At 43.3% G+C, this 27,914-nt stretch overlaps 6 protein-coding genes across 9 annotated transcripts; 2 read left to right on the forward strand and 4 right to left on the reverse strand.

Moving 5' to 3' along the window:
- LOC8078908 lies at positions 1,006 to 3,023 on the reverse strand. The gene is made up of 2 exons (XM_002454545.2): positions 1,646 to 3,023; positions 1,006 to 1,534 (listed from the first exon to the last, which is right to left on the reverse strand). The coding sequence occupies exon 1, from the start codon at positions 2,872 to 2,874 to the stop codon at positions 1,654 to 1,656; it is 1,221 nt and encodes a 406-aa protein (XP_002454590.1). The 5' UTR covers positions 2,875 to 3,023; the 3' UTR covers positions 1,006 to 1,534; positions 1,646 to 1,653.
- On the forward strand, positions 3,523 to 12,047 carry LOC8078909 (presequence protease 1, chloroplastic/mitochondrial). Its single transcript, XM_021459084.1, has 19 exons — positions 3,523 to 3,956; positions 4,348 to 4,528; positions 4,982 to 5,156; positions 5,245 to 5,377; positions 5,477 to 5,547; positions 6,135 to 6,218; positions 6,569 to 6,659; positions 6,804 to 7,324; positions 7,417 to 7,581; positions 7,678 to 7,896; positions 8,603 to 8,730; positions 8,826 to 9,015; positions 9,190 to 9,273; positions 9,355 to 9,452; positions 9,768 to 10,032; positions 10,139 to 10,301; positions 10,477 to 10,657; positions 11,381 to 11,452; positions 11,549 to 12,047. Exons 1-19 carry the CDS (start codon positions 3,665 to 3,667, stop codon positions 11,688 to 11,690), a joined length of 3,255 nt encoding a protein of 1,084 aa, XP_021314759.1. The 5' UTR covers positions 3,523 to 3,664; the 3' UTR covers positions 11,691 to 12,047.
- On the reverse strand, positions 12,717 to 13,639 carry LOC8075189 (sprouty-related, EVH1 domain-containing protein 3). Its single transcript, XM_002454546.2, has one exon. It carries the CDS (start codon positions 13,485 to 13,487, stop codon positions 13,041 to 13,043), a length of 447 nt encoding a protein of 148 aa, XP_002454591.1. The 5' UTR covers positions 13,488 to 13,639; the 3' UTR covers positions 12,717 to 13,040.
- Positions 13,796 to 17,140, reverse strand: LOC8078910. Of its 4 annotated transcripts, none has more exons than XM_021459087.1 (7): positions 16,643 to 17,140; positions 16,462 to 16,559; positions 16,215 to 16,359; positions 15,641 to 15,721; positions 15,414 to 15,533; positions 14,994 to 15,256; positions 13,796 to 14,163 (listed from the first exon to the last, which is right to left on the reverse strand). In XM_021459087.1, the coding sequence occupies exons 1-7, from the start codon at positions 16,809 to 16,811 to the stop codon at positions 14,053 to 14,055; spliced, it is 987 nt and encodes a 328-aa protein (XP_021314762.1). In that variant the 5' UTR covers positions 16,812 to 17,140; the 3' UTR covers positions 13,796 to 14,052. The 4 variants fall into 4 exon arrangements, with proteins under 4 accessions (XP_021314762.1, XP_002454592.1, XP_021314761.1 ...); XM_002454547.2 differs by having other exon boundaries at positions 15,629 to 15,721; positions 16,643 to 17,137; XM_021459086.1 differs by having other exon boundaries at positions 15,641 to 15,724; positions 16,643 to 17,131.
- Positions 17,658 to 21,974, reverse strand: LOC8078911 (methionine aminopeptidase 1D, chloroplastic/mitochondrial). The gene is made up of 10 exons (XM_002454548.2): positions 21,789 to 21,974; positions 21,610 to 21,679; positions 20,853 to 21,084; positions 20,268 to 20,429; positions 20,157 to 20,198; positions 19,489 to 19,560; positions 19,172 to 19,251; positions 18,566 to 18,663; positions 18,390 to 18,437; positions 17,658 to 17,994 (listed from the first exon to the last, which is right to left on the reverse strand). The coding sequence occupies exons 1-10, from the start codon at positions 21,883 to 21,885 to the stop codon at positions 17,849 to 17,851; spliced, it is 1,047 nt and encodes a 348-aa protein (XP_002454593.1). The 5' UTR covers positions 21,886 to 21,974; the 3' UTR covers positions 17,658 to 17,848.
- On the forward strand, positions 22,143 to 27,777 carry LOC8078912 (phenylalanine--tRNA ligase alpha subunit, cytoplasmic). The gene is made up of 18 exons (XM_002452826.2): positions 22,143 to 22,398; positions 22,493 to 22,615; positions 22,700 to 22,798; positions 23,827 to 23,883; positions 24,202 to 24,257; positions 24,363 to 24,455; positions 24,739 to 24,829; positions 24,911 to 24,948; positions 25,026 to 25,064; positions 25,348 to 25,424; positions 25,492 to 25,576; positions 25,643 to 25,742; positions 25,883 to 25,979; positions 26,544 to 26,615; positions 26,706 to 26,772; positions 26,850 to 26,975; positions 27,327 to 27,381; positions 27,452 to 27,777. Exons 1-18 carry the CDS (start codon positions 22,228 to 22,230, stop codon positions 27,500 to 27,502), a joined length of 1,497 nt encoding a protein of 498 aa, XP_002452871.2. The 5' UTR covers positions 22,143 to 22,227; the 3' UTR covers positions 27,503 to 27,777.

Below are 27,914 nucleotides of genomic sequence, written 5' to 3' on the forward strand. Positions count from 1 at the left end.
TGAGTCTTTGACCATCAACATTGATTAAGATCAATTTATGGAGCAAGGTAAAAGAAGTGAATAACATAGAGCATAGGGCAATACGGGATAGTACACCAAACTCTGACCCTATAACTCGAGTTCATGGTACAACTGTATGTAAAACAAAAAACAAAAGCCAACATAGTTCCCAAATTACAAGTTATGGACTCATTATCGATGGTCAGTTGGTCACGGAGAGCAAATCAAGTATACATGGCCAATCAAGGGTTAGAGGCGATGATTTTGCAACCTATGTTTACCCAACGATGCATAATTTGTCTGTAAATTGTGAGATGAATCTTTTTAGGCTAATTAGTGTATTATTGGACAATAATTGTCAAATAAAAATAAAAATACTACAGTATCTTAAACTAATTTTTTTCAGAACTAAACAAGACCTTAGTTGCGGAGTTAGAACCTGACAGTTTTCCCCATATTTGTACATCTTTTTTTCTCATCTAACAAAATTATCAGTAAAGTTTTGCCGTCCCTGTTAAAAACAGGACATAACGCTAACAGTATACGAACCCATCATTTGGTTGAAACATACGTGCCTTCTCGTGACTCGTGAGTCGTGATCCGCAACGTTGCATCGTGCAAGATTCATCCGAACCAAACCCTCATGTGTATATATGTACGTGCTGTGCCGACTTGTTGAAGAAGATGCGTTGCACGTTTCATTTCACTAAAAAAAAGGGCGCGGTGGTTGCCCGGGCAGGGAAACATCTGTTCGTGGCTTGGATTGGGGTGACATCGGCACGTTGTGTTTGACCCGGGTGAGAGGAATGGATCGGAATGGAATGTCAGGGCAGGCAGTCAAATAATTCTGCGAAAATATACAATCCGATTCAGGTGGTCATATACTGTCGCATCATTAGCGGTTAAGACGTGTGATCTGTGTCTGTGAAGTGATCTCTGATACGCATGTCAATTATGTGTGTGGTGATGCAGACGCGCACAAGTTCAGAACATGACCAGCACGTACGTACTTTCCTCAACAACAAGTGTCGTATGGATTATATTGTGCTCGGCTTGAAGGTAACCAAAGATCACAACATAATTTATCAGCGAATAACACTAATGATCGAATTGACTTTACAGCGATGTTTACCCAAGGAAAGTTACCTATATCAGATTAATTAGATTAGATTCCTGATTCATTGCACGACACCAATTTGCTCGACTACTGTCGGTAAGAACAACCGGTTGGCGTCTCCGCGTGTTCAGACCACGTCGTGGATCGAGTCACCTAACAACAATTATGTCGTGGAGTGGCGGACGGGGCCACCACCACCATTGCCGACGCGACGAGCTCACCTCCGCCCGGCGATTTCTGCACCAGTCTCGCTCACGGTCACGGCTCTCGCTGCCGGCGCTGGTGTTCTCCATAGTACATACAATGGAGCACGTCTCAAGCAATCCAAGCGACAGTTGTAGTAGTATTGCATAATCTCTTCTATCATTGTCGTTTAATACATCCCGGCAGAGAGTAAACCGAAGGCCAAACAGAACACTGAAAAAAAAAAAACGAACCGAATTGTACACGGTACAGCACACTGGGTAGCAAGCAAATGGCGAAATGCCACGACGAAAAACGGCTATCGCTGATCCAAGAAACGTTTACCCTTTCATTCATGTCGTCGATCTGGCGGCGCCGCGGCCGCCGAGGTGCGCCGAGTGGCCGTGGAACCCTTTGGTGAGCCGGTGAAGGCCTGGGTGCAGCCGGACGCAACCCATTAGGTTCTGCCGCTGCGGCATCGGCATGCCGCCCTCTGCCGCCGCCGCCGCCTTCTTGCTCTGCTTCTTGTGCTTGCTGGCCGAGGCGTCGCCTTTGGCAGCCGCGGGTCCTGTTCCTGCGCTCGCCGTCTTCACCGGCTGTTGCACTTGCACCGGCGCGTACTTGAACACCGGGTCCTTGCTAATGTTGCCGGCGGTCCGTCCTTTGGGTGCCCTCCGGAAGAGGAGCAGGTCTCTGAGCCGCCACTTCCTGCTGCCGCCGCCATTGCTGGTGACCGGAGGAGTGGAGGGCGGGGGCGTGGCAGCGCCGGGAACCATGCGAGAAGAGGCTGAGTCGACGCCGCCCGCGTCGTGTTTGCCGCCGGCGCCAGGAGGGGAGGGGGCATTGGCCGCCTTGGTCAGCGCGGCGGCGAAAGGGTCGAAGCTGGCATTGGCACTGCCAGGCCCGGTCAGGCGGCCCCGTAGCCGGGGAGACCACATCACGGACCTCGCCGATCGTGGCGAGGACCCCACGCTGCCGCTTTCGAGTAAACGCGGCGGAGGCTTGAGAGGTCGGATCTTGCCCTCGTCGAAGAGCTCGTCGGCCGTCGTCAGCTCTTGCGCCTGCGCGGAGGCCTTGTCGAGGAGGACGCCGAAGTCGAAGTCCGCGTCGTTGTCCATCTCGCCCGCTTCCACCGTCGCGGCGAACTCGGCCTTGGGCTTCCCTGGCTTCTCTTCCCAGTCGAATGGCACGGTGGAGGTGACCATTGGCTTAGACATCGAGTACGACACGCGGGGCTGGAACCCCCCGTCGTCGTCGTCGTCCTTGTCGCCGCCGCCGTTGACGCTGTCGAACTGCGCGAATATGGCGGCGGCGCGCGCCGGACTGGTGGGAGCGCTGGTGAAGTGCTGGAAGAGGTCGAAGGGGTCGGCGTCGGAGGCCCCGGGAGGGAGTTGCTGGAACGGGTTGGGCGACGGGGGCGCCGTCACCGCCGTGGTGGCCAAGAAGGGGTTGCCCGCCGCCACGTCGTCGGTGGAGGCGAACGGGTTCATGATCGCGGACTTTGGGGTGTAGGCGCCGGCGGCCGCGTTGTCGAGCAGGAACTCCTGCGGCGGCCGCGGTGACATGACCTCCATCGCGTTGGGTACGGTCTACGGAGGATGCACGTCGCGGCGAGGAGCGAGGAGAGGTTTTGAGAGGGAAGCCGGAAAACGAAAGGCGCAAGAGGTGGAATGGTGGATACGAGGAACGTGGCGGAGACTAATGGATACGAGCAAGTGTTGCCTTCTTGGTTTGGGGTTGCCTTCTTCAAGTAAAAACTGGCGGAGGAGCAGGAGCACTGGCATGGGCCTACACACTGGCTTTGACGGTGTAGTTGAGGCTGGAAGGCCCAACTCGAGTTTTTTTTTTCTATAAAAAATATTCTCCAAAGAGAGCCGAAATTCTAGCCATGCCAAATGAAATGAAATAAAAATGGTATCTAGAATTAATTCTATATGAGATCATTGTATTTGGAAAAGGTAGAATTCAAAACAGCCAATACAAAGCTTGCGAAACTCTACATCCCTTCAATGTCCACGCTGAAGACACGTCCAAAAGACGCCAAATTTCCCAAACACGTTGCGTGTACCACAATTCACACCAACTCACCATCAGCCAACGAAATTGAATCGAACAATCCCAGCCATCAAAAAATCCATCAGGAAAAAAAAACTCAAAAGAGCGAGACAAAAATCGAAGATTTTTCTCCTCTCCTCCTCAGCTTCTTTAAGCCCAAGCAAAAACCTCGCTACCGGGACAGCCCAGGAACGAACCGAAAGCCTAATCGCAGTCCCACTCCTTCCCAGCAACAACCTACGCCGCCCCAGGCTCCCAATCCAGAACTCCAGAGTCCAGAGGCAGACCGGCAAGCTGGACACCTGCGGCATGGAGCGGGTGGCGCTGCTCCGCACCTCAGGCCGCCGCCTCCTACACCGCTGCCGCAGGGGCAGGTCCGTCGTCGTGCCCACCGCCGCGGCCTCATCCTTGGCACGCCGGACGTCCTCGTTCTCACTCCCGGCGCGCGGCTACTCGGCTCTGCCCCGCGGCGGCGCGCGATTCCTGGCCGCGGCGGCGCCGCTGCACTGCTCCGGCCGGTACTGGCCGGCCGCTGCGCCACAGCTCGCGCGGAGGCTGTCCGCCCCCGCTGTGTCTACCTCGCCCTCACCTGTGCCCTATGGTGAGAACAGAACTGCTTCTGTCTGAACCTATATCTGTAGCGGAAAGGGTTGTGAGGTGTGCTATTTTACTTGCAATTGCCGAAACAAATGGAGACAATGTGTTCTATCACTTCGAACTGCATAGTTGGTTTGGAATGAAAATGATGGTTAGTCTATGGTGGGGTTCCCTTTTGTGTACTGTTTTAGGTCTCATGATTGATTTTTTGGTTGGCACATAAATCATGCATTTGCTCTGTGATTTTTGCTCATATTATTGACATGAGACTGCTGGAGCTGATAATGCTAGTACTTGAAAAGAAGCCATCATTCAAACCACAATCTTTTGTTATTTCAAAAAATCAAGGTCATATGTTTATCAAATATGTGACCTCTTTTTTCTGACATAAGCAGATACAGATGACGTACATGAGTATGCTGCAAAGCTCGGATTTGAAAAGGTCTCTGAACAGACTATAGATGAGTGCAAATCAACCGCTGTTCTTTACAAGCACAAGAAGACAGGTGCTGAAGTGATGTCTGTGTCAAATGATGATGAGAATAAAGTCTTTGGCATTGTTTTCCGTACGCCTCCGTAAGTGCAGTTAATCCTTGTTTCTTTGTTTTGTCTATGGTAATTAGTATTCCAGTGTCTATTAGACATAGGATTTGCTGTACAATAATGACCTAGCCGGCCCTAGGCACATATAGTGAAAGAATGAATCATTGCATGCAAGCTTAGGGCCTGTTTAGATGCAGCCAAACAGCCAAAACTTTTGGAGAAATGAGCACTTTTTGGAAGAATGGATCTAAACAGGGGTTTGTAAACTTGGCTGTAAAGATTTGGAATTTGGGACCTTGGAGCCCCAAAACTGTGTAAACTTGCTTGGGGACCCGTGTCATGTGTCTTGCAGACCAAAAAATTTGGGAAGCATCTAAACACCTACTTGAATGTAAAGTTTACAGCCAAAAGTTTTGGGATGTAAAGTTTTGGGATCTAAACAGGCCCTTATTTTGGTGTTTTAAAGAAGTTTTTTTTTATTACCAGGAAAAATTCTACTGGCATACCCCACATCCTTGAACATAGCGTTCTCTGTGGATCAAGAAAATACCCTTTAAAGGAACCATTTGTTGAGCTCCTAAAGGGTAGTTTGCATACATTCTTGAATGCATTCACATATCCAGATCGGACATGTTATCCGGTTGCATCAACAAACACCAAGGTAAGACCTAATGACCACAAATGTGCTTGCGTCATTTATTCAGCAACTCTTTGTTTAACATTATCATGTACACTTGGTTGCTTTCCAGGATTTTTACAACTTGGTAGACGTATACCTTGATGCTGTCTTTTTCCCTAAATGTGTTGACGACTTCCAAACCTTTCAACAAGAAGGTTGGCACTATGAGCTTGACAACCCTGAAGAAGAGATAACATACAAAGGTTTGTTTGCTCAGTCTAACTTAATAGAGCAAGCAAATTTACATGTGACGTTACTTGTCACTCAAAATGCTTTCGAATATAATCCTTTAACAATTTTAGGTGTCGTCTTCAATGAGATGAAAGGAGTTTACTCTCAACCTGATAACATAATGGGACGTGTATCCCAACAGGTAAATGTTTCCGGTGTTCAATTTCTTGGCATCTTGTTCGATTTCACTAGCCTTTAGGAGATTGCAATGTGATTAAATCTCTTATTATCCTTTACATGATACCTGAGATCTCCTTGTCAAAGGGCATAACATGATCAGGCCCTTCTACTACCTTAATCTATTGCTGAGATTGAACTATGATGGTTTTACCATATAATCAGTTGAATTTTAGTTAATTTATGTACTATCATTACCAGCTGAGACCATGTCCAGACCTATAGGTTGGTATATTGCTCTCATTTTTTTTCCTGATGAGTTGCTTGACTAAGCATTCAATGAACCTAGGTCCAGAGATCTTGCATTTCCCCTGTATTCATTCTACTTTCTTGTTTAAACTGGGTTTATTCTAGGCTTTAGTACAGTAGGTTGCAGTAACTTTATTAGTATATGCTTCCTTGATAGATTCTTTCCCATTTTATCTGTTTGTGCTAATATACCTGGGTGTTTTTTTTTCTGTTCGTAGGCATTTTTTATGGCCTCTCTTTTCTTGATCTTATTGTTCCCAGTTGGTACAAGTACAAGGACTAACTTTTCAGAACATTCTGCAGGCACTTTCCCCTGATAACACATATGGTGTTGATAGTGGTGGGGACCCAAATGAAATCCCAAAGCTTACTTTTGAAGAATTCAAGGTTTGTTATCAATCTGGGTCCAAATTTTGGATTCTCACTTATTGGTACTTACTATGCCATTTGCTTGTATATCCTTTGTACCAGCAATGCAGTGCTTCATGGCTTTGAGCTGTTAGCTATTACTTGGGCCCTTAACTCTTTTAGATTAGAGTTACTTTTAATAATTGGCGGTTTTCATTTTGATTTATAAAAAAACAAGTGCTAGATCGCCTTACCAGATTTCATTCTAGCACCAACAAAAAATATCTATATATTTTGGAGTAGCACTAAGCTAATATTGATTGCTTAGTTAGCTATTAATTACTTATTTTAGTTTTCACTCTTTGCTTGTATGTCTTGCTCGTTTGCAGGAGTTCCATAGTAAGTATTATCATCCAAGCAATGCTAGAATCTGGTTCTATGGTGATGATGACCCAAAAGAGCGGCTACGCGTGCTTAGTGGTAAGATGCAAATCTAAAAGCAAATACTGATTGTACTCGCATGGCTGGTGTTTTTTTTAACCACTTTTTTCATGATCCTCCAAGTTTCCTGTTTCTTATCCCTCTTAAAATGTCTATCCTTTTCTCTCCCCTTTTTTTCTGTAGAATACCTTGACCAGTTTGAAGCCAGCCCTGCTCCTAATGAATCGAAGGTTTGGCCACAGAGGCTATTCAAAGAACCTGTGAGGATCATAGAGAAATACCCTGCTGGTCAAGAAGGTGATTTGACAAAGAAATATATGGTGTGCATCAATTGGCTTTTGTCAGAGGAGCCACTAGATGTAGAAACTGAGCTTGCACTTGGTTTCCTGGATCATCTATTGCTGGGGACTCCAGCTTCACCGCTTAGAAGGATTCTTCTTGAGAGTGGTTTAGGAGAAGCTATTGTCGGAGGTGGTGTTGAGGATGAGCTCCTTCAACCACAATTTAGCATAGGCCTGAAAGGTGTATCAGAGGATAATATTCAAAAAGTTGAAGAGTTGGTTATGCAAACTTTGAATAATTTGGCAGAGGAAGGATTTGCAACAGAAGCGGTGGAGGCTTCCATGAACACGATCGAATTTTCTCTTCGGGAGAACAACACAGGGTCATTTCCTCGAGGCTTGTCACTGATGCTTCGTTCGATTGTATGAATAACTATCTCATGATTTTCATTTTAAGGAAACCCATATGTTTGAAGGTATTCATGTAATATCTTCAACTTCATAAAAAAATGCAGGGGAAATGGATATATGATATGGACCCTTTTGAGCCTCTGAAATATGAACAGCCACTACAGCAATTGAAAGCACGAATTGCAGAGGAGGGGTCAAAAGCTGTGTTCTCACCGCTCATTGAGAAATTTATTTTGAAGAATTTGCATCGTGTCACTGTTGAAATGCAGGTCAGTAGAGAACTTCTCGCTTCATAGTGTACACCGTGCTAGCCTTATTTGTGGCTCAGATATATTATATTTCAAATTTAAACCTTCAATGTGCAGCCTGATCCAGAGAAATCATCACGTGATGAAGCAGCTGAGAAAGAGATCCTAAAACAAGTGAAAGCTAGCATGACTCAGGAGGATCTTGCAGAGTTGGCACGTGCTACAAAGGAGCTAAAGGAAAAACAAGAAACACCAGATCCTCCAGAAGCTCTCAAGGCTGTCCCTAGTCTGTCATTGCAAGATATCCCAAAAGAGCCTATTCATGTACCAATTGAGGTAGTTCTTTGGCTCTTGATTGTGACATATTTGGCCAATGTTCTGGATTTTTTTAGAAAAAGAAAATAATGAAACCTACCCTAGTGTTCTATTTGGATTGTTCCTAGTTCTTAGTTTTCCATGTAGTTTCTGAAGAAATCAGCAGTCTGCGCAGCTTAGTGCTAAACTAAATATAATCTTGTTATGAAAAATCTAACCTTGATGGGAGTTACACTTATTGGGCTACTGGCCAGAAGTTATTAGTACAACTTGGTAATGAGGAAAGTTATTTAGTAGCCAATTTGTGTGATGTGGAATTTTTCAGATTCCCCATTTTCTGAAACTTTCACCTAAATAAAGAGTTAATGTGACAATGTGGTGAACTTAAAAAGTCCTTTTAACGGATAGCCCAAAATTTCTAGGAAAATTTAACAGTTACCAGCCAAATCTAACTTCTGTGTACCATATGCCTCCTTACCCTGCACAGTAAGAAATTTTGTGCCACTTATTAATACAGGCTGAATGCTTTTCTATCTCTCAGCAAAAGTTACCAATTGAGTATATCATAAATACTTTTCTCAGGATATGTATTGGGTGGTTTATATTTTAAAATAATGAGTAGTGTTAGTTACCTTTCTTTTACTGGGTGGTTTATATTTCTTTATCTTTCTTCATTTTACTGTTTCGTATGTAGACTACAAATTGATGGTAAATGAAACACATGTAGGTTGGAGAGATAAACGGTGTCAAGGTTTTGCAACATGATCTTTTCACCAATGATGTCGTCTACTCTGAGGTTGTATTTGATATGGGTTCGATGAAGAAAGAACATCTGCAATTGTTGCCATTGTTCTGGTGAGCTGGTTGACTGATGCATTGCTGTTGATCTATCATGAAGATATTCCTTCATATTATATGGCTATCGAACTAATTATGAGCATGTGTACCAGCCAATCCTTACTGGAGATGGGCACAAAAGACATGGACTTTGTGCAACTTAATCAATTAATTGGTAGAAAAACTGGAGGCATATCAGTTTACCCATTCACGTCATCGGTTAGGGGAAAAGAAGATCCTCTTACTCGCATCATCGTTCGGGGAAAGGCAATGGCACCACGAGTAGAAGATTTGTTTAATCTGGTATGTGTTTGATAATGTTGTATGTAGACCATTGGCAGAGGGAATGCCAGATTGCCAGGTGTAGAAGACATGCTTGCTGGTTAATTTGTTAACTTGCACTAGAACTGATCTTGTCAGGCAATTGCTGCTATCATATTTACATAATGAAAATAAATGATTTTTCTGTTATTTCAGATGTACACCATTCTTCAAGATGTTCAATTCACAGAACAGCAGAGGTTCAAGCAGTTTGTTTCTCAAAGTAAAGCAAGAATGGAGGTACTAAACTGGCATCTTTGTGCTATATATTGTCATAAGCATTGGCTTTGATCTGGTTATTTAATGCTTTGTCCAATACAGAATCGATTGAGGGGCAGTGGCCATGGCATAGCAGCTGCTAGAATGGATGCTAAGTTAAATGCAGCTGGATGGATTTCGGAACAAATGGGTGGTGTTAGGTAAGATTCTCTGTGTTATTTATGCACATATGTGGATTGTCAGGTCGGCTGGTTCTCAGAATGGAATTTATCATTACCACCCTGTATGCATATACCTGGAGTGTTCTGTGCTAGACTACTGTAGCCTGCATCTATGATTTGGTTTCTTGGTTTATTCTTCTTCTTTGGTTTCTTCTTTTGTGTGACGGATTTTGCTTTCAGTGCTTTGAGAAGCCATTTGTAAGAAGTGCAGTTGTCTTCTACACTAGTAGCCATAATTCTTATCAACACGCTGCCGTGTGAGATATTCATTTATTTATATGTTTCTGTTGGCAGTTATCTTGAGTATCTGCGGGACCTGGAAACTAAGATTGATCAAGACTGGGACAGCATATCATCTTCACTCGAGGAAATGAGAAAATCACTCTTTTCCAAGAATGGTTGCTTGATCAACCTAACAAGTGACTGGAAAAATCTTGAAAAATCAAGCCAACATATTGCCAAATTTCTTGATTCACTCCCAAGTAACCCATCCCTTGGAAGTGATCCATGGCTTTCTCGGCTACCTTCTGTGAATGAAGCCATTGTTGTCCCAACTCAGGTAATGGCTAGTTGTCTGAATGCTTTCAGCAATCATGGAGAGATTATTACTCATTGGCAGTTTGGCATAGTGAAAATTTTCAATATCATTTTATCTGTTGTTGAAGGTTAATTATGTTGGAAAAGCTGGAAACCTTTACCAAACTGGATACCAGCTCAATGGAAGCGCCTATGTCATCTCAAAGCACATAAGCAATACATGGCTATGGGATCGTGTTCGAGTTAGCGGTGGTGCATATGGAGGATTTTGTGATTTTGACAACCATTCAGGTTCTATTCTCTCTCTGTTTGCTGACTTGTTATTTCAACATTTTCCATATATGTAACTGGTAAAACAATAAGAAAAATGTCCCGTTGCCCATTCATATTTATCATTATAGTTATGTGTTAAGCTTTCTGCATGGTAAACTATTCACATAGTGCTAAATATTGTTTACTGTTTCAGGAGTGTTCTCATATTTATCATATCGTGATCCAAACTTACTTAAAACACTTGAGGTCTATGACGAGACAGCAAGATTCCTCAGAGAGCTAGAAATGGATGATGATGCACTCACAAAAGCAATTATTGGAACCATAGGCGATGTTGACGCCTACCAGCTACCAGATGCTAAAGGTTACAGCAGGTATGTAAGCCTCTATTTATGCTGCATACTTCTTGTCCTTGTCCAGCACAAATTAACCAGCAATTGATTGATGATACAAATTAGCCAACAATCGATGGTACAAATTAACCAACAATCGACGATATACTTTATCATTGGTGTTTTTGATCAAAACATGATAGTGATGTACTATCAACTGGCATCTTGTCACTCATAGGCCTGTTCATGGACAGTGCAGTAGGCCAAAGCTTTAAAATGATTATTAGAATAACTAAAATTTAGTAAATCGGTAACTTGTTTTGGGGAAATAGTTCGTGCAGCTGGTGCACCTGGACTGCTGAACACATCTTTGCTGCTGGCTGTCATATTGGTTGAGTCGAAATTTATTTTCTTAGTAGATGTGACAACACTTGTTTCTGATACATTTTGTTATATATTGATTGTTTTATGAAAATACGATGAACATACATGCATGAACAAAACTAGTTCCATAGTCGCGAAGTTCCTAGAGTCATTGGGTCATGGAACGGGGATCGAGGAACTTGATACACTCCTTAAGAAAGGTTTTCCCACTGCGGAGATGAGATTGTTCCCTTGTTCCCAGAACAGGAACGGCGTGCAAGGAACGTGGGCCGTACCACGTTCCCAATGACGACTACTTGACTAGTTCTTTCTTTAGTGTGGCATCATAGCACATAAGTATTTTGTAGCTGTGCTAAACATGCATATGGCTTTCTTTTCCAGCCTAATGAGATATTTGCTGGGCATCACGGATGAGGAGCGCCAGCAGAGACGTGAAGAGATACTATCAACAAGGTAGGCAAATCCATGATCCAAACGACATACTTTTTTCTTTTTCAGCTTATTGGATCGTCAAGTTGTATTTAAACTGTATTGCTTTTTGTATGACAGTCTGAAGGATTTCAAGGAGTTCGCTGATGCTGTTGAAACCATCAAGGACAACGGGGTCGTGGTTGCCGTTGCATCACCAGATGATGTTGAGGCTGCAAATAAGGAAAACCCGGTATTCCCCGAAGTAAAGAAGTGCCTGTGAGGTCCACCGCTCCTTAATAAGGGTTTTAGTCGGAGGTGTTTTTTCGACAGGCCTTCACTAGACAGCAGTAAATGGCAAGTCTGACAATGTAACATATTGTGAGAGCACCATCTCTACGACCATGATCATAGCTGAATCTTGGCTTCTCTTTTCCCATGCAATTTTTGGAGTCAATAATTAGTGCAGAGGTAGGACCAAAGCACATAGATGTAGCGTCTTCCCATGTTGACTAAAAATTCGGATGTACACAATGATTCAGACAATACAGAAACAGATGATGAGATTTTCACAAATTGTTGGGGTTTCCATATATTAATACACCCAGTTCAATGATAATAGCAAACTGTTTAGGAAACACTTTTTCGATGAACGTTTGGGTCATACTTTCCCACCGAATTTGCTAGTATCTATGTAAATAGAAATGCATCTGGTTATACATCTACAGTACTGGTATTTGGTAAGCTTGTCCAAACAGAGCAAGTGATCATGTAAGCGGCTTCCTGCTCTGCTGGTGCTGCTGACTGCTGAGCGCTTGGTGCTGCTCAGCACGCCACGTCTGTGATCGGCGGCCCTCGCTTTGTGTTGAGAAGGGCGTCTTCGGTGGGAACGTGGGCGGATCGAGTCGTCCTTTGCATCACATTGCGATTGCATGCCTGAATTCTGATCCTCCTTTGCATCACGTTGCCAGTTGCCGCGGAAGGTAGGCGAACATGACCAGGGTTTTCCTAGCACATGCTACATTGGAGAAACTGCCGAGGTTGAGCTTTAGCACTGTAAATTAGCTGAGCTTTGGTAGATTTCTGCATGATACTGCTCTCCTTTTTGTTTTCCCTATAAATACATTGATAATGTTGGTTTTGAAGAGGCAGTCTGAAGGAGATTGCTCAAGCGTTAGAAATCATCAAAGACAACTGGGTTTTTGGTTGCCGTGTCCATGACTGCAGCAGAGCGAATGATTCACAATGGTTTCTCTTTCACCGTGCAACATTAGGGGCAAGAACTGTGTGTGGACAAGCGTTGTGTCACTGTATGCAAGATTGCTATTGATGCTGGATTCAGTACATGTAATTCTGACAGAACATACTGAAGAGATGATGAGATTTTGCTCAGATGATCAAGTACACCCTGTGTAACGAATGCTAGCGAATTGTTTATTAGACGGGCAGATGGCAGTGGCACTACACAGGATTCCCTTTCCATGACATGGGCCACATACATGGCTGCAAATGGAACAGGATGCATTAACCTGAACGATTAGTGCATCTGATCATGGCCGAATGCCCAAATGAGATATCGCGGTAATTACATCAGCAAGTTGCAGCTACGACGAAGTGGGACGACCTCACTGGCTCACTTCCTGCTCTGCTGCTGGGCCTGGTGCTGTTGCTTGTGCAGCTGCGCTGACGCGATGGCCAGCATGGACCTCACCTTGGCCACGGCCGCGGCCTTGTCCGGCGGGCAGCTCGCCAGCGCCGCCCGCAGCGACCGCACGGCGGCGTCGGGCCGTCCCGCCCCCAGCGCCGCGCACGCCGCGCGGTACGCCTCGTCCGCGACCTTCGCGTCGTAGCAGGCCGGAGGGGGGCCCTGACCCTCGGGCCCCGTCTCGGGCTGCGCCGGCGGCTGCGAGGAGGCTGAGGCTGGGGCGGGGTCGAGGAGGGCGCAGGCGCGGGCGTACTCGGTGGAGGCGATGGCCGCGTCGATCTGCGACATGAGCGACTCGGGTGTCGACGGGAAGCTGCGGATCGCGTCCAACGGGCTCCACCCTCGCCGCCCGCCGCCGCCAACCCCGCTCGACATGGTTTGGTGGATCGCGAGTAGCGCAAGCGGTGAGGAAGAACCGACGAGACCACGCGAGAGAGGCTGTTGGGAAGTGGGGAACCGACCACACAGGCACACGCAAGCCCAGGCTGCTGAAGCCTGATTGCCTGCAGCGCTATCAACCGACCGATTTTGAACCGACCAACGTGGACTACTGGTGACAGTAGTGATGTACACAGGCGTCGGAATTCAGGGGCGTCTGTAGCTTCTTCAGGGAAGGGTAGATATCAGAATTCACAAATGAGCATCGCCGTGAACTGATAACATCAATATCAATCAGAGGAGAGTTGGAAGATCACCAATAGGTGAACCACTGAATTCAATTAACCACCACCAAATCCAATTGTGTACCCCAACAAGCATCGCTCAAAAACTTTCGCTGCCAGGTCGACTAAGCTAAGTTTTACTTTTACATTGTATATACCGGGGCAGAAAGAAGAACAAGAAAAGAGTATAGTCGCAAAAGGAAAAAGAAAAGCTGTATGGTTGTCTGTTTAAGTTGGATCAGCAGGAGTCTCAATTGAGCTGCTGGGGGACTGGTAGCTCATGCACTGGTGACACCAGACATCCACGGCACGACAACAGGTGCATTGGGATGAGCATCTCTGTAAGGCTCTGAATACTTGTCTTTGAAGTTGAGTTTAGGGTGGTCAGCCTGCAAGCAGCAGCAAAAACCATCATTAAGTGAGATATATTTGTGAGGGAAGCGGAAATGACTTATGCATGTACTTCCACATGATAAATTCAAAAGCAAGTGACCAGAGGTTTGAGCAAAATATTAGTCTTGTATAGAAAACACCTAACATGGCTTTGCCAAAGAATTTATTATTAATGTAGCAAGACAAATCAACTTGCCCAATCATCATGCAGCCATAAACCAAACTTATGCACAATAATAAGGAATAACAGGCACATTTACATCCACCCAAAATTGATTGTTACCATGACTAATGATTTTTAAACGAATACTAGCTTAAATAAATCTAAGACTGTAAACCAATGCGCCACTAACTTGTCCATGCACCATCCTAACTCATCATTCAGAATAGACCAAAATTGCTACAAAACGCATATCTTAGCTAATAATGAGATAAACTTGCACCTCATGAGTCCACAAACTTCAACCAGTTGCAAGCTTGCGGAAAAAATAAGGTTACTCTGAAATCATAGCCAGAAACTGTAATGGCTATATAAAAGTACAGTACAGCAAATGTGCAACAGCATCATGTTTTTATCTTGCTTCTGCTATTCAAATCCCTTCTAGTTATTATAGGAAAGTACAGCAGTTTTAAACTGGGAAGTAATATACAATATCACCTCATTTCCATACTGCTAATAACAATTAACCTGTGTGATACACACAAAATGCATAAAACACTGAGGTCTTTAGTTAAGGAATCATGAAGAATCAGACATTAAACAATTATCCAAAAATCAAAGGGCTGCAGTGGTTGCCAAAACACATATAAAACAGACATGCGCTACCTGTTTCAACCAGCACTCCTGATGCTTATGCTCATATTTGTCTGGTGAGAAGCATCCAAATTCCGATGGGCAATAAACCCATATATTGCACTTCAATTCCCCTGGCTTGGCATTCTTAGCTTGATCAAGACAAGCTTGACAACAATCAGCAGCAGATTCTTTATGGTGTGTTAAACCCCATCTAACTGCAGCACCATCATAATCTGTATGTAGCTCAGCATTACATTGTGGGGACAAGGGTGGACCTGCTACTATCTCTTCTTCTGCAACAGTAGAGAACATTGGAAATCATAAATCAAATATTTCTTCGGGCGATTCAAAAGTTCCATTTTAATCAACTCATCAAATAAGTACAATGCTCTAAACATCACAAATCAATAGTTTAACACAAACACATTGCATGACCATATAAGAACAAACCTTCTGGTTCATTTTCAGGTTTATCATCATGTACAGTATGTTTGACTTCCTCTGGTATCCAAAGGCCAATATCCTCCATAAGCATATACCAGTTGAACTCCAGGGCTCGTTTTAACATTCCTATAGGGTAAGACCAAACTCAAGTTTTACAGTTGAGGAAACAAAATATATAGAAGCACCAAAGATACCAAAAATAGAAAGTTATGGTCACATACTGGTTTCCTTACTAGATAGGTCCAAATTTGATTGATTCCGAGTGGATGCAACTTTGATGTCTTTTAACTTCTCAACACGCCATGATTCCACCACTTCTGCCATATGCCCATACATTAGTAAAAGAGAGATAAATACTTCAAACTCTGTATAATACTCTGTGGTTTGGTCATAAATCAATCTAGATCTTGCATGCTGCAAAAGCAAGAAGGAAGCATGCATAGCGTAAAGCCAGAGGGTTCACATTTAGAGTAAAATAGTGAAAAGAAACTAAGCAGAGACTGAAGGAGCGCTTGTGCCAGACGACTAAGACCATTAGCTCATTGGACCTCCTATGTCATCATTTTTGCTTTACAGATTAATTCATAATTTCATATGCTCAAAGAACCACTCAGGCAAGAGCATTTAGCATGGGTCATAAGTGCAACTTGAACTGATAAGCACTAAGAAATTTAAAAACACTTCTCTTGGGGTCACTACTAGATGTCAAAATAGGCCCGTTGCAAGTGGGCCACGAACAATGAGATAAGATAAACATACAGAGCGCAATGTCATTTATACATAAAACAACAGCTCTACACAGAATACCTCTTTGCTCCGCGAGGCTGCCATTATCCCCCAAGTCGTGCAGCCGCCGCACAATATCATAAGAAACCTTCTGCTTCAGTACCAGTGGCAGCTCCTCCCGTCGCCGCTTCTCCTCCTGGGCAAATTTCTTCCGCAGTTTCTTTACCTACGCATTCATAATTTCAGTGGAATAGATCGTAAGTAATAGGAACTAAACAATCTATCAACAGCATACAAAATTTTCAAAAGGGTTGTCTATTGGAAGTACCGCCAGAACGAGCTCAACCGGCTCCGCCTCGCGGCGAATCCGGATCGACTCCTCCACGCTCCTAATCTGCTCCTCCGTATACTGTACCACTTCCACGCCTGAAGAAAAGATCAAAATAACACCCCAGTCAGATCACAGAAAGTAAACCGAAGGTGTAAACATGGCGAGGGATTCCACTCACGGTTGGGAGCGGTGGGTGCGAAGGAAGCGGGGGCGGTGAGGGAGCGGAGCACGAGCAACGCGGCGACAAGGTTGCCGAGGCAGACGGCCACGGTGACGCGCCGGTAGGAGCACCACCCCGTGGTGGCGCGGCCCCCGAACGACACCGCCCGCGCTATGCCCCTCGCCATGGCGCCGCCTCCGCCATCCCTACCGACGCGGCATTGCGCCCCGCGGCCTCCGATTCGCGAGCTCCCCGCCTCGATCTCGCACGACCGCGCACCCCACGACTCGACCGACGCCGACAACCAGACCAATGCGCAGGCTACGCACGATCGTCACGGCGATGGAAACTTCTGGAATCTGACGGCGCCTCAGACTTCGCAATTCGTTTGGGCGCTCTCGTTTTCCGCAAACGAAGAAGGGGGGGAAATTCTGGGGCGGCGGTAAAGCTACTAGGAATATGAAGCAAATCCTTTTGTTGGGGCTTTCAGGCTGCCTCTGTCACGTGGGGCCTCTGTTGATGCTAGCATTGTGGCCCACTTGTCAGATTAGGTTTTTCTGTGGTGTCCTGTGGCCGACGCAGAGAGTGACAGGAGGAATGCAGCGAAGGGACTTCACTGTATTTGATTACTTTTGTGTAATCATTAGCAACTGTGATTAGTAAACACACAATTAATTAGCGAGGGTGTATTCTCTATTTCAAATCGGTGCCTTGTTTAATGTTGGAAGCTTTAGTTAACTTGCGTCAGAAGTCAGAAGGTAACAGAATCTCAGATACAGGCCCGTCATACAGTAATACGGAATAAAGTTAATACTACTACGGTTGTACAAGCAACAGCACAAACCTACCTGATCTCTGTCATTTTGGGTGACCGAGCTGGTCAATCACTCGCGGAAAAGTGTAAGCCAAGCAAAGGTCCTGTGCTTGGCCTAACAAATGAGGCGAGATATGCCTTTCGGCAATCCCAGCGACCAACCAACTCAAATCAGAACTGTCAGGCCTACTTGCAACCACTCGGCCGCTTGATGACATCTCAACCAAACACCAATAAAACATACACTCAGATTTAACGTCAAAAATAGCACAATTTCTACAGATATGTCATTATAACGATGAACCGAGATTACAACGTGAGTTTGCCATTTTTGCATCAGAGTTTAAGTTGGACCAATTAGTCCCGATAAAAATGCAGGATCTCGCCAGCCGACTATCAATTGTTCATTGTTAGCACTGTGTCAATATTTCCGGGCCATCTTCGGTAATGAGTATCGTGTGCTCGAACTGTGCTGACAAGCTGCCGTCTTCTGTCACTGCGGTCCAGTCATCGGACCACATGACAGGGTTTATGCTCCCTATGGTTAGCATGGGCTCTGATGACATAGAACGATAGAAAAACGGGATGAAGTTTGTTAGCTTCATATGCTTTACCTTGCTGAGTGAATATCAGTTAAACTAACAGTTCTATTCTACTCTTATATGTTTACTAGCCAGGGAAAAAAAACACTAGATGACAGTATAGTATAAAAATATGCTCAAGACTCGAAAGAAAGCTAGTACTTATGTGTAGAACGATAACAGTGACCAAATGCAATGATCTTAGATCAGGGCTGAAAGAAACACAATATAATGTACTGACTTTTTATAAAAAAAATGTTATATCTCTAGGTTTAACTGTATGTGAAATTTTAATCACAGGTCGATAGAACAAGGGCAGCAAATTTAATCACAGGTCAATAGAACATGGGCAAACTGTGGAAAGGTGTACCTATAGTAAATGTTTGATTCAACATCATACGGCCCCATTCATTGTTTCCTGCAAATTTCAGAGTCCATGGCACAGATATTACAACCTAATATCATGCAAAGTGCAACTAGAACCTTGAGATAGATAGGAGACGAGACAACAAGTAAAAAGATGTTTTGCTAAAGTGGGGAACTCACTGAAATGAAGCACAACAGGCTCAGCATGAAAAACTTTTCCAACGCCATGGCCGACAAAATGTCGAACTACACCAAACTTGAACTTGTCTGCATGATCCCTTCAAAGATTGAGTGTCGTAAGAACGGTAGTTGTGAGTTTGAAATCATGGAGAAAAACAACATGTCAACGAATCAATGACATAAGTCTAAAGAAGGAATAAGAGTTCATTTTGATTATCAGATCTGTTACACATACAATTTAAGACAATACAACTTATCGATAAACTGTATACTGTTTTTTAAGATAAAGATAATAAAAGTATTCCATGCGTCTGTTAAAGAGCATAGATTATTCAGAAATAATCTCTAGCCTAACCCCAACTTGCTTAGGCATAAAAGGTTTTATTGTTGCTGCTGCTGTTCATTATGGTCAAAATTCAAGTTATGTTCTGCAATAGATGGACCATAACTAAAATGGTGGCAATATATAGATTTTATTTACAGAAAGTTTGCAAAACTTATTCAGAATCTAATCAAATAGATCAAGAATCAGCGCCGTAGAAAAGTAATGATGAAAAGATACAAGCACATGTGAAAATCCAGTGACAGAGCTTCCCGTTTACATACTGTATAGTTCTACCAATTTGTTTGATCTCCACCCCAGGTGCACAAATTGATATAGCCTTGTCGAGACATTCTCTTGTCACCTTGGGGAAAAAATACATGAATCATCATAGCAAACGATGCTTTTTTGCTAAGACAAACTTCTGCAAGAATTTCCTTGTAACCAAGAAACTGTACAATGAATAGTAACTTGGTCTAATATTCTATCATCAATTAGATCTCTTAAATTTAGATTTGCATTCTTCAAATCACTATTCTCAATTTGATCGTACTTGATTACTTAAAAGTTAAAACTGATCACCAGAGACCATTGATATCACCTTAACTAATTTCTTAGCTTCGTCATCAACATCACCACAGAGAAATGTAGCAGATGTATCGCCATGGTAACCCTAGAATGTGGAAAAAAAATTATAGAATCGCAATGGAGCATTTCACAAATGGACTGGACGTAAGTGCATATGCATTAAAAGATCAAACTTGCAGCAGTCCATATCAATAAACAGATGGACTGAACGGATATAGACATATGCAAATATACACTGTGTGACGTGAAAAATGAAGGGACGTGCATGACTGTGCAATTGAATCAAAAGAACAAGATATCTCTTGAGAAAATCATTACAAAGTTTATCCAAAAAAATCTAAAGCATTGATGACAGTGAAGTAAGCACAGATATTTTATTTCTTGTGATCGAAGCACAAAAGTTTAGAGCCTACCCCAACATGCTTGGGACTAAGGGCTGTTTACTTCAAGCCCTGGTTTGGGTTCCATGGCCAGGCAGATCCATCCAACCCCAGGCGTCTAAAATCCGACAGCGGGGACGGATGCCTGCGACAGGCACAATTGCCAGGCTTTAAAGCAAACAGGCCTATGGCTTTGCTGGTTTTGTTGTTGTTGTTGACTTGTTGTTTGATGGAAGCACAAAAGTTTCAAAGAGAAAAAACAATCGTTTCAGTTGGTAGGCATAAGTTGTGAGCGACTTACATTGAGGTAGACAGTAACATCAATATTGATGATATCTCCATCCTGCCATGAAGATTAATTGTAACTTTTCTGTATGTACTCAAAGTTATCTCTGGATTTTGGATGGCTTACCTCAAGGGGACGAGAATCTGGTATCCCATGACAGATGCATTCATTCACTGAAGTGCAGACACTCTTTGGGTATCCACAATAACCAAGAGGTGAAGGATATGCTCCATTATCAATTATCATTTGGTGCACTGCTTTATCAATCTCATCAGTCGTTATGCCTGGCTGTCAATAAGATAAAAATCATTCTCTGGCACTTAAATCTTAGACCTCAAGTCCCCAAGTATATATTAAGTTGAAGAATAGCAAAGAGCAGATGGAAAGAAAACCAACTGTCTTGCTTAGTGCTTACTATAGTGCTACCTGTTTCAATATTTCCAGATATAAATGACACCAAACAAATGGCACAACAAGACTTAATTATTACCCATACCAGAGAAAATGAGTCTGATTTACAAGGGAAAATGAGCTATTGCCCATAACTTAGTTCTGTCATATCTCATATGCCTTAACACTATGAAGGAAACATCAAACATGTGGCCAAACAGTACTCTACTTTAAAAATTGTTGAATGGAATGAAGTTTATCTAGTGGAAACAATAGTTTACTGATTGAAAAAATCAAACTGTTTTAGCAACATGACATTACCTTTACAAGAGTCCCAGCAAACTTCAAAACCTGTGCAGCAAGCTTTCCAGAAGCTCTCATGCACTCGATCCCTTTTTCATCATGTATTTCAGGTCCATTATTCATACCAGGTCTTTGTTGACGAGAATTGACATATGGAGGCCGTGGTATATGATTGGGAACACTAAGGCGTGGAGATACTTTCCCAGGATGCAGGCGTCTAGGGTTGTTTTCTGGTGCATCATCCCGACTTCTATGAAAGTTATGTCACAGTAATACATTTAATTGTGGACCCACATGTGCGATTCAAACATAAATGACACTTAGGCCATGATGTACCCATAATTTTTGCAGCAAATTTAAGACATGGTCCACATTCCATAAGGTCAGTAGATTTTTGAAATTTCATAGTGCTTAATTAATCTCAATCTCTGGAAGTACGGCTATTCTAATTCTACAGCAAATGTGTAAGCATTAAATCACTCCTTAGCCTTTTTTTTGCCCATGTAAACTTAAAACAACGCAACGATATTTGTAGAAAGAAAGTCAGTTAGTCAGTCAGTCAGTCACATTAGATTACATCAATCAGGTATGCCTTCAGCTGACAAGTAACTCTATAAACCAGAATTCGTGTACTTTGAGTGACAAGTAAAACTAGTAGCAAATTATTGGTCTCATATGCCCAGGAGGAACACTTCAGAGCAGCTTAGATGCTGTACAGTTATGCAACAAACCAGGAGCAGGAAATATGATGCGTGTGCTGGAAATTAAAGCTGACCTCCTGTTAAATAGGATATCCACCAAGTTGCATAGCGTTCTCGTCGCTTGATACGTCACCCGCCTGCTGCCTGCAAGCAAGAGCCATCTCAGCGAACTTCTGCTCTGGGCCAACGCGATGAAACCAGGGGCACAGCCGCGGAGTGGCAGTGCGTGCGGTAGATGGGGGCGGGCAGGCACCTGGGGCAGCGGAGCGGAGGAGCAGCGGCCTGCCGGAGAGCGCGAGGCGGTCGCCGAGGAAGGAGGACAGGAGACGCGGCGACGACAGGCTCGCCATGGGCGGCGGGGCGGAAAGCAACGCGAGAGCTGCTCCCTGTCTGCGGCGTGCGGCCGTCCGTGCGCGGCTTGTGTGTTTGGGGCGGGGTGAGCGCCTGGCGGGCTGCCGCGCCGGCCTGCCTGCCTCTAGGGCGCGCCCGCGGGCCGCGGCGGTCCTCATCACTAGCGTAGTAGGCCGTGGGCCGAGTCGGGCCTTAAGGTTGAAACGTGGAAGCTACGAAACGAGCCCTTTAAATTGATTCGGGGGCCCAAACCCACGACTTTCCGAGACGACCTCTTTCCCTTCTGTCATCTGACTCGCGTAAGCCTCGGCCGCCGCCGCCGCCACCACCTGCTTTGCGCCATGGCGGAGAAGTCGCCGGCGGCCGACGTGGAGGCCGGTCTCCTCGCCCACCTCAACTCCGCGGGCGAGGTCCCCGACTCCCGCTCCTTCGCCTCCTCACTCGGCGTCTCCCACCTCGAGCTCGAGGGCGTTATTAAGAGCCTCTCAGCTTTCCGCATCGTCGAAAGCACAGTACGCTCCTACCGCTCTTTCCACCGTCGAACACCAGGCTTTGTCGCCAACCCCGAGGCTTGACGGAGGGGCTCTTGCTTGTACCTTCCCACAGGACATCGTCAAGGAGACATGGGTGCTCACCGAAGAGGCCAAGGGCTACGCCGCCAAGGGTTCCCCAGAGGCACAGCTCGTCGCCGCAATCCCATCGGAGGGCGCCTCCAAAGACGCTCTCAAGGTGAGGTTTTTGTTTCCAGGTGTTAGACTTCACTGGAGGGTTTTGCTTTTGCCGGGTACTGATGTGTAGATTTGGTGTGCTTAGGCAAAATTGGGAGATGCTTTCGATGTTGGCATGAAGGCAGCTGCGAGGAACAAGTGGATAGGGTTCGAGAAGGGGAACAAGGACTTGGTCCTTAGGAAGGTATGGATTTGGATTTGTTGTGATTGTGCAATGTGGGCATGTAGACAGCTGCAGCAAGCAACTTTATAAGATATATTGTTTGCCATAGTTATTTTTCTCGAATTTCTATCCATATCTATACCCAAATGATTGAAATATTGATGTAGTAACTACTAAGAGTATCTCCAAAGGATTTGGCAAATTGACTTGGCATTTGTTGCTATTTGCAAACTCCCATAACAAAATGCAAAGGATAAAAATAGGCCATCTCCAAGGGAATTGGCATTTGGACTTGGCAAAGGATAAAAATAGAAGGTCTCCAGGCGCGCGTGCTTTCCTCGCGCGTGACTTTGCTCGCGCGATCGGGTTTGCAAAGTCGTCCACAGCTTGACATTTTTGCCAAGTTTACTCCCTCATTTGCCAAGTTGCCCAAATTGCAAACTCCAAATGCAAAACTGTTGGATACCTCTTTTGGAGCTTTTTGACAAATTACTCAAATGCAAAACCCTTGGAGATGCTCTAAGGGCCTGTTTGGACACCTGCCTAGTTAATAGTTGGGGCTAAAAATTAGCCCAAATTAGATATGGTTGGCTATCTAGTTGGTTAACAATAGTTGACGACTTGGTTAAAGAATTAGGCCACCTATTAGCTCTCCTGTTTGGATGCACTAGACCTGATTTTTAGCTAGCTAATGCTCATGTATCCAAACAGACCCTTAATTTTACTGCACATAATAAGGGCCTGCTTGATACAAGTGCTAATTGCTAGCTAGCTAAAATTACCTCTAGTGGATCTAAACAGGAGGGCTAATAGGTGGGCTATTTTTTTAGCTAAGCCTTTAACTATTTGTTAGCCAACTAGCTAGCCAACCTTAGTTAATTTGAGCTAATTTTTAGCCCAACTAGTAACTAGCCCAAGCTCATCCAAGCAGGCCCAAGTATTGGCTCGAGTTGGTTTTTCCCTGTGTGTTGTGCTTTTATCTGTGGTTCAGCTTCTATCTTAAGATAAGATTTCACATGCGGCACTTGTTCTTCATTTTTTTTATTCAGGTTGAGAGCGTAAAGGATGAGTTACAAGAGCAGCTTAGAAGACTAGAGAATGGGGAGGTTTGTGTACTCTTGGCTCATCATTTGACCCCCCCCCCCCCCCCCCATCCCTCTCTCAGCTCATTGTCAATAGGAATCATTTCCTGAATTGTTTGGCCACCGCACAAATATTTTTGTTTGTTATACAGCTCACTGTGTGATCCTTTTTAGCACCATGGAGCATCAGCATTTACTTCCAAGTATTCTCTACAAATGCAGTGTATATATTGTACTAAAAAATATTATACTAAATTTATACTAAAAATACTGTTTGGTATTTGCCTCTTCATGTTGCTCTGCGCTCTTCGCCTTATAAAAAGGAAAAGCATTTTGATGTAGGTTGTTCCTGATAAAGTGATTGATGATTTGAAGAGAAGGAAACTTATTACGAAAGAGTAAGTATATTGGATCTGAGGAGATGGGTTCCTTTTTGTACTACATCTTTTTCTACTATGTACTATTGTGGTAGTACAGATTGGTTCATTCTTGATGGTTAACAGGAAATCAATTTGGTACTCTCTAAAGAAGGGAGCTGAGTTTGTTCTAAAGAGAAAAACTTTGGCTACTGATGTGACAACAGAACACCTTAGGAGGTAAGTTTATATCATTTCTCCCAAGTTAGTTTGGTGACTATTTGATCAAATTACTAGTTTGATGCATATAAAATGAAACATTTCAGGCTGCATTTTAGTTTGCCTGCCTGGTATTATCTGTTCATCATGTTAATTTGTTATTTTCAATGTGCATTTTTGTCAATCATTGCATACCACATGATCTGTTTCTGAATGTTTTTATTTGGATCTTGATAGAATGTCTGCTTCATTATCTGGGCAAGTTGTGATATTTTTATTTTGGAATGACTTTCTGTCATTTTAGTGGTGACTGGAAGGATCTTGAATTCAAAGACTATAATTATGGAGCTCAAGGACAACCTATAGCCAAAGGTTATGTGCAGCCTTTGATGGAGGTACCCCTACAGTTTCTGCAATTTTCCATACCACTTTACTGATAAATTGAGAAAATCCATGTAACTTGTGATTTACTTCAGGTTCGTGAGGCAATCGAGAACATCTTTATTATGATGGGGTAAATAAAAGACAGTTTGTCATATTTGTATTCAGCAAAGTGTTTTAAAATTATTAATTCATGTATTGTCGGTGCAGATTCACTGAGATGCCAACCAACAATTTCGTTGAAAGCAGGTGTGTTCTTCTAACATTCAAAGAAAAAACCACATACATATAGCAAACCATATGATGGCAATATGCTTTAAGATAAGATGAAGATGTGCTGCTTTAAGATAAGACAAGAGATGCAGCTTTCTATGTGCCACATTTTATAAGTGTTACTAATACTTGTTATCTTTTTCAACAAACTTCTATTAGACATCTCTGTGTGAATTTCTAGATTATATTACAGCTTGCTGGTTTAAGGGTCGTCCCTATATTCCTAATTTTGCGTGTTTTTTTTCTGCTTCTTTGCCAGCTTCTGGAATTTTGATGCACTGTTCCAGCCTCAACAGCATCCTGCTCGGGATTCACATGATACCTTTTTCCTGAAAGGTATGTTTATACAATCTCATAATCAAAGATGGTTGTATATCTTAGTTGTACATCACAAATTTTGCAGCCCCAGCAAGTACAAGACAGTTGCCTGAAGACTATCTTGAGAAAGTAAAGCAAGTTCATCAGTCTGGTGGTTATGGCTCCAAAGGGTATGACAGATATTATTTCGGCACATTAGCTTAAAATTTTTGGTTATATAAGATTGTTGTCTGCAGATATGGTTATGACTGGAAACGGGATGAAGCGGAGAAGAATCTTCTCCGTACTCATACAACTGCTGTTTCCACAAGAATGTTATACAAGCTTGCTCAGGAGGTAATTCAGTTAATGTTGTTTACTGTACTTGGAACTTTGGTGATCTTAGTTTGTCCAACTTATTGGCAATGGCATTACTTTTTTTTCATTTCCAATTGAATGGTTCGTGACATTTATATTTTTATGGTTGCATTGATCAGAAACCTTTTGCTCCAAAGAGATATTACTCGATTGATCGGGTTTTCCGCAATGAAGCTGTTGACCGGACTCATCTTGCTGAATTCCACCAGATAGAAGGTAGTTTTCTTTTTCCTTGCTTATATGTAGTCGTCTATTTGTTACCCAACACAAAAGGACTAGACTTTTCTTTCATTGAATGTAGCTAATGTTGCATTTCTCATGAATATCTTGTGGGTGCACAAAATTATATTGGTGAACTTATGCACAAACTCAATCTCTCTTGAATCAAATTGTGGCCCATGTGGGAGGTGGGAATTAACTCATCCCTCTTAAGCTGACATAAACACAATTGGATTTATTCCAATTAAAAGGTGGACGAAGGGGATGGGGTGATTCCACCTTTTACTTGGGCCATTCAGATTGGATAGGAGATTGAATTTGTGCACCTGATATTTCCCATATCTTTTTTTTAGAGTTTTAGGGCCAAATTGCCCCAGCCTTTCAACTATGTTAAAAGACAGTTTCACCTGTTACAGCATATGGACGGCATCCCGTCCAAAATCATTCCAGAACTCAGTTCACAGAATCCAGAAACACAAAAGCTCGACAGCCAGACCTACTTCATATTTCCCGTATCTTGTATTATGTAACCATTTTGCCATGCAATGTTTCTTTTTTCAGGTCTTATCTGTGATTATGGTTTGACACTAGGTGATCTGATTGGTGTATTGGAGGATTTCTTCTCGAGTCTAGGTAATAATAGTCTGTTTTATCACAATTCATAATATAATATATATATGTCATGCAAACCCTAATTATTGTCATCTCTTTTCTTGTTTTTAGGCATGTCCAAGCTGCGTTTCAAACCTGCCTACAATCCATATACTGAACCAAGCATGGAAATTTTCAGGTCAGATGCAACTCTTGCTTTGCTGTTAGTTTCATTTTATGATCAAACACGTCTCATTTTTGCACTTTTTTTTTCAGTTACCATGATGGTTTGAAGAAATGGGTGGAAGTTGGTAATTCAGGCATGTTCAGGCCAGAGATGTTGCTTCCCATGGGACTGCCAGAAGGTGTTAATGTTATTGCGTGGGGTCTTTCACTTGAAAGGTAGAACAGTGCTTTCTCACTTTTGAGGTTGTGATTTGTCAAATTAAATTGCTGCTTTGCAATACTGTTGATGAACTAAGCAGAAAAACTATAGTTTGATATATTTTGTGAAATGTCATGCTTCTTTTGAGTCTTGGATATAATACGTTTTTTTTGGCCCTTTTCTCAATTATTGCAAAGAGTAAAATGTATGGACCGTCTCTAAACTTGTCCTGGAGTACCATCCAGGTCCCTGGACTCTCAAAATGCATTTTTAGGTCACCAAACTTGTTCCGGGACAAGTTCAACCGCTCATGTATTTTATTCTATAATTGCAAATATGCTCTCACAATGTTCTGTTTCTGAATCCAGGCCAACGATGATCCTTTATGGTATCGACAACATAAGGGACCTGTTTGGACCAAAGGTACCTGTGCTACTGTTATGACGAAATATTTCCCTGTTAATGAGTCTAATTCATGTTTTGTTCTTTCCAGGTTGATTTCAACCTCATCAAGAGCAACCCACTATGCCGGTTGGGACTGTAGTGACTAGTGAGGTAGAGGGATTCCAAAGCTTGATCAGAATGGGCCAAAGATTTTGTTTTCCTTTTTGTTGTTGTACTCCCTTGAGTAAACACTGGTTCATGTACTTTTAACAGAGTCCAAAATGCAATGTAGTATTTTGTGAGATCATAGGGGAAGCATGTTTATACCAAACTTTCGTTTTGTATATTTCAGTTTATTATTGCTAGCAAAATAGAATGCTAAATGTTTTTGTAATTGTTGTACCATGGATCTCTGATTTTTTTATTGTCCACTTACATCCGAGTTTCAAATTGTGGTGTTCAGGTATTGGGAATGTTCAGGGATTTTTAATTGGCATACCGTTGCTAAAATCGTGGTGGCATTAGGGGACTGAAAATCTGTGGATAAAAGCATCGTTTCTATTGCTCTTTCA

This window comes from Sorghum bicolor, chromosome 4 (genome assembly GCF_000003195.3).
Source record: "Sorghum bicolor cultivar BTx623 chromosome 4, Sorghum_bicolor_NCBIv3, whole genome shotgun sequence".
Lineage (NCBI taxonomy): Eukaryota > Viridiplantae > Streptophyta > Magnoliopsida > Poales > Poaceae > Sorghum > Sorghum bicolor.